The sequence below is a fragment of the Phaseolus vulgaris genome, chromosome 1 (assembly GCF_051622355.1).
Source record: "Phaseolus vulgaris cultivar YP4 chromosome 1, ASM5162235v1, whole genome shotgun sequence".
In the NCBI taxonomy this organism is placed as follows: Eukaryota; Viridiplantae; Streptophyta; class Magnoliopsida; order Fabales; family Fabaceae; genus Phaseolus; species Phaseolus vulgaris.
The window spans coordinates 54,770,901-54,784,144 of NC_143498.1; the positions used below are offsets into that span (position 1 = coordinate 54,770,901).

General features: G+C 31.4%; 1 protein-coding gene and 1 long non-coding RNA gene across 7 annotated transcripts; one reads left to right on the forward strand and one right to left on the reverse strand.

Moving 5' to 3' along the window:
• Positions 1 to 1,003: 1,003 nt before the first annotated feature.
• LOC137815275 (squamosa promoter-binding-like protein 12) lies at positions 1,004 to 6,812 on the reverse strand. 6 transcript variants are annotated; one of them, XM_068618403.2, is made up of 5 exons: positions 6,445 to 6,812; positions 3,584 to 4,284; positions 3,272 to 3,408; positions 2,272 to 2,487; positions 1,004 to 1,569 (listed from the first exon to the last, which is right to left on the reverse strand). In XM_068618403.2, the coding sequence occupies exons 2-5, from the start codon at positions 4,234 to 4,236 to the stop codon at positions 1,214 to 1,216; spliced, it is 1,362 nt and encodes a 453-aa protein (XP_068474504.2). In that variant the 5' UTR covers positions 4,237 to 4,284; positions 6,445 to 6,812; the 3' UTR covers positions 1,004 to 1,213. The 6 variants fall into 6 exon arrangements, with proteins under 6 accessions (XP_068474504.2, XP_068474500.2, XP_068474501.2 ...); XM_068618399.2 differs by lacking the exon at positions 6,445 to 6,812 and adding an exon at positions 4,824 to 4,975; XM_068618400.2 differs by lacking the exon at positions 6,445 to 6,812 and adding an exon at positions 4,746 to 4,882.
• LOC137815277 (uncharacterized) lies at positions 2,377 to 4,287 on the forward strand. Its single transcript, XR_011081722.2, has 2 exons — positions 2,377 to 2,568; positions 2,938 to 4,287. It is a non-coding gene; the product is annotated as an uncharacterized LOC137815277 (long non-coding RNA).
• Positions 6,813 to 13,244: the final 6,432 nt, after the last annotated feature.

The window sequence follows — 13,244 nt, forward strand, 5'->3', positions numbered from 1 at the left end:
TCCTTTTATCTAATTTTATTTTTGGTTCGTTTGCTTTTTTATTTTGTTCAATTTCATTTTTATATAAAATGAAATGAAAGGTTCTATACACCTTAATTTAAAAATTGTTATAACTTATTGACGGTTTAATCAAGTTTCAACTTTTAATAATGCAATAGTATGACTAATTTCTGTAAGGTAGGATCGTTAATAACTTTGGTGCCAATTGGATATAAAGTTACACTGTGTTCTTAAAAATTAAGGGATCTGGTTGAATATTTTTTAAAATGAGTTTAAGTTGAATAAAGGAACTAAATAGGTAATTTAATCGAAAGTTTTTATTTAATTTCTGAGGATAAAAAACTTATACTACAGTACGATTTCAGAAATGCTGACGAGTTGCGTGTAGATAAAAGAAATTGAAATCAACTCGAGAAAATAATTACACAGCATGACAACTCGGATAAAACCTGCAAGAGTGTTACAAGAGTTTTTCATCGGAATTTGCTAACAATATAAATTATTAAAATGTTTATTAAAAAAAGTATTGAGAGTTATAATAAAAATTTAATAATTAATTTGAATGTGAATATACTTGCTCACTTGTCGATGAAGATTCATAGAATTTAGTCGTTGGAGCTTACGAACCTTTAAGCGTATTTTATCGCCGTCAGCTGCTCATAAATAGGTTTAGGCTTAAATTGGTATGAGACATTATAAATATATTCTTATTTACATTCTATATAAATACATGTATCTAGATTCATACTTAAATTTAATTAAATATATGGTCTTTCAATATGCGAAGATCATTATAATATGAAGATTAAAGATGAAAATAATTAAAAGTTGAATTTTATGTTAAATGAAAGTTAACGATGAATAATGTTGGATGATATATTATCCATATTTGTAACGAAGCTTGAAAAAGTGGAAGTCAGGTAAATAGTTCATAACATGTAGTTAAACATTATGGCTGTTTAGATCCGGTTGTCAACCATGGTGACAGGAGAAAACATCAGTGTTCATCGATAATGAGCATGCATTGCAACGATAGTTCAAATTAAAATGAAATGTCTTGGGAGTTATCAACAAAATTCAGAAAACGGAGTGAATGTCCAATGAGCAACCAGTTTGTGTAATTAATCTCCATTTCAAAAGAGATGCAAATTAAGGAAAAACAGCAGCCTGGCATGTTGAAGTGAAATCATAATAGTGTTGTTGTTGTTGCGGATCAATCGAGATGGTTGCATGGAAAACCCGAGTCAAAGGGTGCACTCAACAGCTGAAAGTCTTGAATTCGATTGTTGGTATCATAATCTGAGATTGAGATACACATGGTCATGGTGGAAGGAGATGGTTGTTGTTGATGATCAGTGTGCCAGAATTCTGAAGAGGAAGCAAATGGTGAACGCTGGTGGTGGTGCGTCATTGATTGTGTTATGGCCTGAGTGATGCCACTGGTTCGAGAGGATAGTGACTTAGTCTCATATGGAGCCCATGAATTGCTTGACAGAAGAGAGAGAGCACGGTTAACATCTTGTGCACCATTTAGATCACACGAAGTAATGGGATTCGGATCTTCTAAACCTGCAATAACAATTCTATCAACACTTAATAATAATAATAATCATCATCATCATCGTTTCCCCCAAAGACAAGTTATTAGGACTTGAAAAGTGTTGAATTCATCATATTCTTTCCCCTTTACTCTGCAGGTACTAAGGAGCTAATGCTACAAGAAGATTTTACATTCTTGCATCCCAGTTACTTCCCCCATGATTTCATGATATAATCACTACTTGTAATTTTGGAATAAGCCTCCTAATCCCAACCAAAAAATAGAGAACTTTAAAACGATATCATATGATCAAAGCACTTACGTATACTCATATAATCTCTAAAATATAGGATATGGAGACACAGATCTATATAATATATAATTATGAATTACATAAATTAAGAATACAAATTAGTGGACATATGTTTCAGTTTGTTCTTTTGTAGCAAAATGATGTTTCTCATGACTGGTTTAAAAGAATTTGTTACTTATTTTATAATTTTAATAAAAATTTATAAAAAAATTTATAAATTAATGTATTTTTTATTTTTAAAATTGTGTTAGAATTGTTAGAAATCTAACAAATATGTTTTAAATTTGACACTTATACATGTCCTACAAATGTTGGTGTCTGTGTGTCCAAGACGGAGACACCAATTAAGAGGTGTGTCTGAAGTAGATAAATTTAATGATAAATCATAAGGCTCAATTAGTAAGAGGTCAACAAGAACCTGGAATAATAGTCTTGGCTGCTATACTTCTGGATGTTAGAAGGCCACTAGAATCATCAGAAAACATAGAGACAATGCTGGGTATCTTATTGTTGGCTTTTGCAGGCTTCGGAAGAAAATCTTTTGTCTGGGGGAGCTTGCTGCTGTGCACATCCTGCCACACCAAGTTTGTACCAGTTCTTGAAAATGCAAATGGGCTCATTATTTGCCTTCCATCTGCAAAGTGTGCAAAGAAGATACATGGCTACAGTAAGCGATACTCTTGTTTTAAATGAAGACTCAGTGCCATAATCACATGTGAGCATTTCATACTTTAGTGCCAGTTCAGGAATGAATGCAAATGATTTTGCTTGATTACAGAGGTTGTCAGTAACAATAATGTATGTATGGTGTTGAAGAAATTGTAAAGAAAGTTGATCAATGAATTGCAGAAAATTACAAGTTGAATAACTGTGCATTTGTTAGTTTGAGTTTTGACATGAAAAAAAGAATTCATAGTTGCTTATTTAATTTAGGAATCTTGCACTCATACCCAAATGTAAATTATGCCTTATATTACCAACTGATAGTTAGTCATTTTCTTACTATGGTCTCATTTAGATTGATTTGTTTATAAACGCTTAGAGGAAAAAAAAGTTTTTTAAAATGAATTTTCTTTGTTTACAGGTCACAAGCTTCCAAGCAGAAGTTGAAATAAACCGCAAAAAACTAGAGGAAAACAAGCAACTGTGGCTAGCTGGAACCAGTTGTGATCATACAAAAATGGGAATTTGTAAATCACTGAAAAAGGAATTCCTGATAACATGATATGGCTCAGGTTTTGCACAGATTCACCACATTTTGTTCATATTTTTATCACATGTTTCATTTTCAGAATTCTCCCAGAATCATTTCATGATATGTTCAACTATGCATCTCAAAACAATAAACTGCATGACTAAACCAAGGAGCAAGACAAAACCATTGTATTTTCCAAGGGAAGGGAATGTTTTTGTCATACCATAAGGTGATGAAGACAAAGCTGATGGATTTAACTGGATTGAGTCAGGCAGCGGTTTGCGACGCCTTGCATTGTGATCTGAAAGACGTTTTCTGCAGCTTCTTTTTTTGTCATCAAACTCTGACAGAGCATGGAACCTTCAACATGATAATTCAAGGGAAAATCTTAAACCACTTTAACCCATATGACCAACAAAGACAGGAAACTCAACCTGACTCACTAGTCTATATTTTAACTGATATGTGCCTGAAAAATGCTGTTTTTACTCAATGCCATTTTCATCAGAACAATCAAAAGTTTATTGAGATTTACCTGCTACATTGCTGGCAAAATCTGCGCTCCAAACCAGCTATAAGCACCTTAGGGGATTTGGAATGAGCTTCACATACTCTGTGTTTGCGATGGTAATCTTTAGCAGATGAGAGGTCAAGGCCACAGCCTTCTACCTGGCAACTTGGATGCTGCAAATTCTGACTACTGGTTTTGTATTTCTTTCCTGATGAAACGGGAGCCTCAAAGGAAGATGGTTTCTTGGAATCACTTCCTGCACATACATCCTCAAAGTACAACCGTTTGCCAAGCTTCAGAGTCAGAAGGGGTTCCCCAGAGACTGGAGAAGGCTCTGCTGATTGAGATGTTTCAACTGGCTCTCCACTGCACAATTCTTTCTTCCCAGTGGAATCATCCTGAGAACCTTCCAGGGTCAACACTGATGCCTTGCTATCCCCATTTGAGGATGAATTGTTAGAAGCTGATTTTGAGCTCCTTGGTGAAGAAGCATGCACTAGTTCAGAGCCAGAACAAGCACTACCACCTGATGGATACAACACCCCAGCATTGAGTTCTCGATCTGCTTCGCTGCTACAATCAGTTGGTGGCAACCTGGGATTTTCTGTTGCTTTTGTATTGAAGAAGAACAAGTGCTCCCAGTCCCATTGTCCGAGAGATTTTGCATTCCACTCCATGACAAGTCCTTAAAAATTCATATAAAATTGGTCACTGTGATCTGCAAACTGCAATCCAAATCAAACGTAAGTGTTAACTGTTTTAGTTTCTTCAGAAGCAAAGAAAAACCATACAAGTTCCTATCAAAGAGATTAAACTAGAACAAGAAAGAACAGAAACTGGAACAGTGTTTGGCAGAAGCAAAAAGGCACCACGAATACCTGAATAAATGTAGTAGTAGACACATGATCAACAAACAGACATTAATAATAAAAAAAGTGTGAAACAACCAGAAATTTATAAAACCTATGAAAAAGGGAAAACATATTGATCAATCTTTCAAAGACAACATTAAAATCACTCGTTCTAGCCCTGTGTCGGATTCCAGCAAGACCAGATGCAGAAGCAAACCAGAGATTTAAACAGAGAAAAGAAAATATCTTGGCAGCAAAAAAAAGTACTTAGCAAATAGCAAGTGGTAAGTAAGTATTACATTGCTGGTGTGAATTGGTTTAAGCATATATTTTACCAAAGGCGAATTCCTAACATGAGATGCCCCTATGGGAATTATCTTGTTCACAATAACCAAAAGAAAGAAGCTAATTACACAAATCAAACAAATCCGTGGACTCCACAGTGTTCTGCAAATCCCGTCCATAACTTTACAGACAGATGAGTGGCTGTGTTTTAGTGTTGTAAGACTTCTCAGGCTGATATCTAGCAGTCCCCACCATTAACAATAATAATAATTTATCTACTTATGAGGTGAGTTTTGCACATATACTATAGAGGTGAGTTTTGCACATATACTATGAAATGTTCTAATTTCTAGTCTGGTAGAGTTTTGCACATATACTATGAAATGTTCTAATTTCTAGTCTGGTATGGTGTATAGTTACTTGTCTACATTATTTTTACCTCCTCTCCTCGAAAGTTGTAACCTCCATAGTAAACATTAAGAGGGCATTTCATGATTTATTCATTCATGGCAATAACAAAAAACGGTAACAATCCCTATTGATGTGATATAGAAGGCAATGGATTGCCCCTACCGATGTGATATGTTTTAACTCTTTAACTCTTCCTACAAGTCTGTACTTACCACCAAAACTTCCCTTTCAACATGGGAAACCTTCAGATTCCAATAATTCACATTTGTCACAGCAATGTCAGGAGTCGGTCATTGAATGAGACCCCACAACAGCAACAACCCAACAAATCATGACTTCTTGACTTATCAGAACATCCAACACTCACCAAAACACCACACTTTAGGCCCTTGTTTTTGTTAACCAAAAATTAAGGCCAACAACCTTACCTCCAAATCATAAATGCAACAAACAAACCCCACTTTTAATCTGAGAAAGTCACAAGAAACATATATTACCGCAGCTCAGTTTTATCTAATCATAAGTGCCAGAAACCAATCAATATAAACCCCATAAAAAGAAAACTTTTTTTCCTTAGCTCAAAAAATCTGAGGAAAGTGAAGGAAAAAAAGTTGTTCTGAATTTTCAATCTAATTGTTAACATTATACATGCGGGCTGAAGTCTAAGGCACTGTGGAGCCAATGTCAATTCATTAGGTTATAGGAGGGGTCTCTTTTCTTGGGACTTGGCTAGTACATTAAAAAGCTTTGGTCCCCATTACCCCTCAAAAAGCTCAAGTTTTTTCTTCCTTTTCTTGTTTTTTGCATGAGCAATTTCATTAAGAAAAAAACAGAGGCATCTATCACAAGCTTTCAACAATCCCACTTTCCCAAGAAAATGATAAACCCACAAAAGTGTAAAGAGTAAGAGAGATGACGAAACGAGAAATACCCCCCACCAAAAAAAGCATCTTTTTTCATGGGCTAAGCCAAAAGTCCAGCCTCACATTGTGAAAGCTTTCAGAAAAAGGATGTTGCAATCTGACTCTACCACAAAAGGAAATCACAGTAAAAAGCAATAACAACAGCACAACAGGAACAACAGCAGCAGCAGCACTCATAAACCTCACCCTAACATTAACACCACTAATTAATACCCATCACTACAAAAATACCATAAAAAGAAAACCTCCATGTTGGTATCACTTTTGTTCCAAGTTCTCATCTTTAAACCACAAGAATGGAAATGGGAAAAGCTGCAATGAACTCTGATACACCCACTTGATCGGTGGTTCTTCCCCTACTAAGAAGAAGATGAACCATAAATGTGCGTGGAATGAATAAGTGAATAATCCTTACCTGTCCACACAGAGCTCGAGGTGTGTGTTTGTAAGCTAAATCAGGAAAAGCAGCAGATAACAAACTCAAAACCAATGATCTTTGTTTCCTTTTCTGATTCTTGTGCCCTTTTGGTTTTCTAAATCATGTTTAGGAGACTAAGCTAAACTAAACACAGTAACAGAGAAATTGGTGTGGTTAGTGAAATTGACCAGACAATAAAATAAACTCAAGAAGTTGAGAAATTTGAAATTATCCACCCTTTGGATTTTGATTTCAAACACACTCTAATCATTCCATTACAATTGATTACTGCTAAAACCAACACAAACACAAGCAGCTGAACCTCAGCACCTACTCTTTGTACAACACATCTCACAAAACACAACAACCACACTGTGTTCTTTTTGCTTTGGACTAAACATACACTTTTTTTTTGTTACTTTTATTACATTTATTATTTTATGTCTTACTGTGTAAAAATATTGGTATTATTCAAATACTATGATCATTTTCTCAAACAAATGGGTTAACTCGTTCTGCTCTAGAAGGGGACAACTCAGATTCAGCATAAGAATCATCAAATTTTTCATGAAGAAGAAAACCAATCAAAGAAGCTGCCTCTATCTTCAATTTCATAAAATTCACTGGACTTAATAAAAATATATATTTCTTTTGCATTTTTTTTACCATATTACAAGTGTTAAATATAGCAATATAATATACATATACAGTGTTATCGTTGGATGACTAATTTTTAATGAAAATTTGAATTAATCAGGTTTTTTATTTACAAAACTAACAAATCATAACCTAGTTTCATTTATGGTAATGTTGGGTTTTACTTTTATTGTTGAGTTCTTCTAGTGTTAAACGTGATTTGGTAAGGAAATTATTAAATCTCTTCAATGATAACATGATTATAGAAATCGACAGATTAGGTCAAACCGAGTGCAATGTGTTTTAATTTCTTTCTTCTTTTTTTCCCTATTTGGCTTTATGGAATTTTAATTAAGCCTAAGCTTCAAAGCGATAATTTTTTTATCAATTTGTTGAAATTTGAACTTAATTTTCAACATAATTAAAATTTTAAAAAATTATCAAAATAATTATAATGCTACAACATTTATAAATACTAATTCATGTATTCAACAATGATGGAAAAAACTCAATTTGTTATTTCAGAAATAGGGAATCATTAATTAGGACAAGAAATTTTTGGATAATGTGAGAAAATGATTCCTTTCCAATAATTTAGATTCTTTAATTCACCAATTATTTATATGATCATAATGCAAAGGAGGTTCTAGGTCAATTTATTCACTAAATTGATGGAAGTGATTATGATTATTTGGAAATGACAAGATTGTAAGCATGATGTTATGTGATGGGTCATTTCAATTCCATCATGGACATGTACTGTATGCATGGCTTTGACTTAGTGGGATGTGGCATGTATATGGCATATGGATGTATGAATGTATATTTAATAATCATTACAATAAACTTTTTTTCAAATTCTTCCTGTATCATATTAGTTTTGATTCTTAAAATGATTAAAATGTTATTGTAAAATGATGAAAATAACCTTAAATAAAAGGAATATATAGGTAAAAAAAATTATAATTATTTTTTATATTATATTTCTAAATTTGTATTTTCATAATACATTTTTGAATTTTTTTTCTGAAATATATCTTCAGATGAATTTTTTATTATTTTTGTATTTAGGATTTATTTTTTAAAATGAGATTTTAATTTTTAATTTAAATTTTGAATTTTGAAATCCAGAATAAAGGGTAATTTTGGAAATTTTGAAAGGTGATAGAGTGCGGATTTTTCAACTCTCTAAGGGATTGTGCATCAAAATGTTGGGATTCCAGAGTCTAGTTAGTTCATGAACTCGTTGAAGCTGTTATTATAGAACACGGGGACACATATTTATATATTATATAATTTTGAATTATATAAATTGAAAATAAATATTTATGTGTAAAAGTATGTTTGAGATTGAGCATGAAGATATTTTTCACGACGGGTTCAAAAGAATTTGTTCTTTATTTTTATAATCATAATAAAAATTTATACAATAAATTTGAGTTTTTAGAAAATTATTGTATTTATACCTTTTAAAATTGTGTTAAAACCGTGTTAGAATTTTCAAAAATCCAATAAATATTTTTTTAATTGAACACTTCTGTATTTGTATTGGACACAAGTATTGATTTATAGAATACACTAGTTGTAAAATTAGAAATATTATATCTTCAATTTTTATTTTTTTGTTGTATAGAATACATATTAAATCAATTTAATATTCTTATCAGTTAGATTATATGCATGAACTTTTATATAATTTAAAAAAATATATTTAAAAGTGTGTAATCTTTTATTATTAGATAACATAAATTTACACAAGAATAAGTGAAATTTGATAATTAAAATAATATAATAAACTTCAATGATTAAATTGATTAATTTTTAAGTATGTATGTTCCTGAGGAGGTCATTCCTAGCTAGTAGTAGCTAATAAACTAAAGAACATGTGTTTAAGATTTATATTTGTTTAAGATATGAAAAATAAAAACTATTCAAAATAATTTTAACGAGACATAGAATATGATTTATGCTTCACTTAAAAAATATCAAAATAAATATGCACATAATATTTTTCAGAGTTGAGTCTAATTTTTCATGTTATATATATTTACTCTAGTTTCATCATGGAATGAATCATCGAGAAAAATAAAATAAAAAATAGACAACCAAAATCATGCTGTGGTCAAAATCTTAACGTTTGTTATGAATTTTGATATCATACAATAAAATAATATTATTTTCCAATAATATTTAATTATTATGCTTGAGTAAATTAAATATATGAATATAATTAAGATGAAATTGATATTGTGATTGGTTTTAACAATCATTTGCAATGATTTGTTGAGATTCTTATCTGTGGTTATAATTAAGAAAAAAAAGAGAAAACATATTTTTAAAGAGTGGTTGAAGTTCGATATCAGAATATTCTCATGAAAAGTGTGAATTCAGGTACTGTTAAAAAAAAAATATATTAATATTATTACGTGTGTTATGATATTGTGTTTAAGTGAATATGCATTATTATTATTATTATTATTATTATTATTATTATTATCCATAGAAAAACTTAACAAATAGTAAAAATCAAGTATTTGTTTTTTATATTATCAGAAAAACAGAAATAAGAGAGAGGGAGATATTTTTTAACCACCATTTACATTAAAAGTATGGGCCATGGATTAGACTTTTCTTCCTGCACTCCATTATTACTAACTGCACCTCCACACTAACAAAAAAAAATTGTATTCTGGAAGGCAATTTTTCCATGCACCTTCGCCTGCATCTTTATATTTTTTTTAATTAAGAATAACCTTCTCAATATGAAGAGGAGTATAATGACTTTTTCTTTATTTTCAAGTGATTATAGTTGTTGATATTGATTGTGTTTTCGTTCGCTTATTTTACAATCCTAATGTCATAAAACTAAAAAAAAAATAGCAAGATGCAAAAATAGTGTATAAAACTAAAAAAAATTACCTTGACATTGTAAAAGAAACCTTTGGTTTCGAGGGTTCACAGTTTGTTTCGGGTTGCAATAACAGTCCACTTCATGGAACCATTGCAAGTGCAACAATAGTTATTTTCTTGATAAAATATTTGCGATGTTGCCTAAGGAAAAACTTCTAACTACAAGAGACTCAAACTTTTAAGTAAATGTTGATTTATCTTATTGAGTAAATTAAAACATGTCAAATTCTGAAACTGATATCTTAATCGTTACGATTAGAGAAAGATAGAAGTGATGTGTCTGAAAGGGGTAGAGAGTGCGGGTGCAGTTGAGATTATTTAAAAATGTGAAATTATACTTTGAGGTCATTTAAATATTTTTTAAATATTAAAAACGTTTTTTTACCATTAATATAGAGGTACAATGACACGTATTGAGAGAGTTTGCCTTCTATAACTTATTCTATAAATATTGTTCTCAAGATTATGTTTCAAAATTTTCAAAAAGTTTATACAAGAAGATAATGGGCTCACTATTTTCTACTATCCAAGATCCAAGTAATGTGCTTTGTTCTTAACAAATGGGCTAAGTATTTGAAGTACCGAAAAGGGTTGTTGTAGAAGAATAAGAAGATGAAAAAGCAAAGTGAAAGGCACACGTAAAAGAAGAGAATCCATGATGAAGATGATGATGATAACTATAAGAAAGAGAAGAAGAGAGGGTAATGATAGTGCTACATTATATTACTCACTATTATTACTAACAACCAAATCTAAATCTCTCTCTTCCTTTCCCTAGGCAAAACCAAATCATTACTCACCCCAAATTTATGCATCTCACAAACCCAATCAATCATTCAAATTCAAACACACTTTCTTCCAATTCTCTTCCTTCAAATGCAAATCACATTCCCAAATACCACTTTTTGGATGTTGATGCATCATGCTTCATTTGCGGCTTCTACTATCTTCCACCTTCTGCAAATTTGCTACGTTTTGTTTTACACACTTTGAAAATCCAATGAACCCATTAATTAGGATTAAATTGGTCAAACTTGGAAGAGATTGTAGAATTCCAGGGTGAAGAATTTGTGTGTTCCTTGTAGTTGAATGGAGACTAATAATACATAAAGATGTGAGACATAATCATATAGTAACTTTGAAATGACAGGTATACACACTCAAAGTTGTCACAGAGGAGGGGCTACCTTAACTCATTGCATCTCTTATTCCTCATTACACTCTATAATACATATTTTATTTACATCAAACAATTATTTTAAGATATCATATTTACACATTCAAAATAAAGAAGAGCATGACGAAGGATAAAAAGCTATGTAGGAATACATCGATATGAACACTGATACAACATAACACAAATATGAAGATACGTATAATCTTTAAAACGTAAAATATGAGAACACAAATTTATATATTATATAATTATGAATTATATAAATTGACAATAAAAATTTACGTACACAAATATGTTTCAGTTTTTTTTTAATAGAAAAATGTTTTTCATATCTGGTTCAAAAGGATTTGTTTATTGTTTTTGTAATAATAATAAAAATTTATACAATAAATTTGAATTTCTAGAAAAATAATGTATTTTTTCTTTTTAAAATTATGTTAGAATTGTGCTAGAATTATCAGAAATCTGACATTTTTTTTTAATATACACTTCATCAATACATGTTTTATGAGTGTCAAATACAGTACGTGTGTTTGACACAAATACATCATTTAAGAGACGTGTTCGAGTCTCATAATATTTTCAAATGCTAAATTTCAAATGTTATTAGCATAATTAAAATGAAAATATTTGTGAAAAGAATAAAGTGGATAAGTTATTTAAAAAGGAAAGGAAAGCGTGAGTGTTCATAATTACTACTTATTGCGTCACACCAATGACCATTGAATGAAGAAAATGGAATGATGTGCAATGCCACTTTGGAGGGGTATTTTCGGCAACCCAAATAACTCATCATACAGGGAGAAAAAGACCGTGAGGACAATCGTGCGGTGTGCGTGGAAGAAGGGCCCATAAAACACAATATCATCCGTTGATTTCCATAGTCAGATTATGGCGTTGCCCTGCTAAACACTAACCCATGGGACACGGTGCTCGTGAGTGAGTCTTTTTCAGATCAATTTGTTTTCTACAATCATTTTTCAGCTCATTTTTGTTAACTCATAATTTTAACTAATACACAGACCTAATTTTCCAGCTAATTAAACAAAAGAAATCGAATTCAAGCTAAGTGTATTAGGCGAAACTGAACAAATATTAGGGATTTCAGTATTAGGTTTATGTGTATCTTAAAATGAATTAAAGATGATTTTGAGTCCTTCATTCTTAATGGAATCGAAAGGATCCTTGCATATATTAGAAGATCCTTTCACTTGGTTAGAATCTGTTACTTGAGTGAAACTAGATCTCGTGGAATCATATTGAATATTTGAATACATTTTGTACTTTGCTAAAAAAACCAATTATTGTTTAATCAAATCCAATTAATTGCACTGGACACCGAATACCAAACACTTGATCGTCGCAACACCTTTTACAAATCTCATCTCGACCAATAACATATGAAGGAGATAGTAGGTTAGTAGAAGATAATGAACACACGTATCCAAGACGAAGTGGAATTACTGAGTTAAGTGGAAAAGGAAGACAAGTGACCAATCAACTGAAAGAAATAAGTAATAGTTTTCGCGATCCCTTTTTATACTACATCACTAAACTTATGCAATAGAGAATAATTTTGCAATATTTTGATGTAGGTTTATGTATTTTTTAAATTGAGGTTATGGGAAAGTGTGGAATGGAGGTTGAAAGATGGAAAAGAAATAAGGAGCACTAGATCTAAATGGTGGATTACACATTCTTTAAGCATGTTGGATGGATTGTCCGATGTAGGTAAAACACATGAATTTGGTAGATACGGAAACACATGTTTAAAAGGATTATCAAAATTAAATTTAAATTAATGTCCTTCAAATGCTATTAATTTCTGCATTATCTGTTTAGAGAAACATGAGAGAGAAAGATGAATTATATTGTTTTGGAAATGAAGAGGTTAAAGTTGAGTGTTTGAGGAGATTAAGAAAGCTTAATTAGGCGTTGTTGTTTAAATGATTGGCCAAACAGGATAAAAGTTGGTAACGTGATAATGGTTCTGAAAGGAAGTAGTAGCTAAAATGTGGCTCTGGGGCCTAACAATAAAATCCATACAAATTGTTCATACGAGAACACAAGTGTT

Coding starts and splice junctions, on each gene's coding strand:
- LOC137815275 (XM_068618403.2), bottom strand. CDS start 4,236: ATGGAGTGGAATGCAAAATCTCTCGGACAATGGGACTGGGAGCACTTG. Junction 3,409..3,583: donor TTTTGCCAGCAATGTAGCAG/GTAAATCTCAAT, acceptor ATCATGTTGAAG/GTTCCATGCTCTGTCAGAGT. Junction 2,488..3,271: donor TTTGTCTTCATCACCTTATG/GTATGACAAAAA, acceptor CACACTTTGCAG/ATGGAAGGCAAATAATGAGC.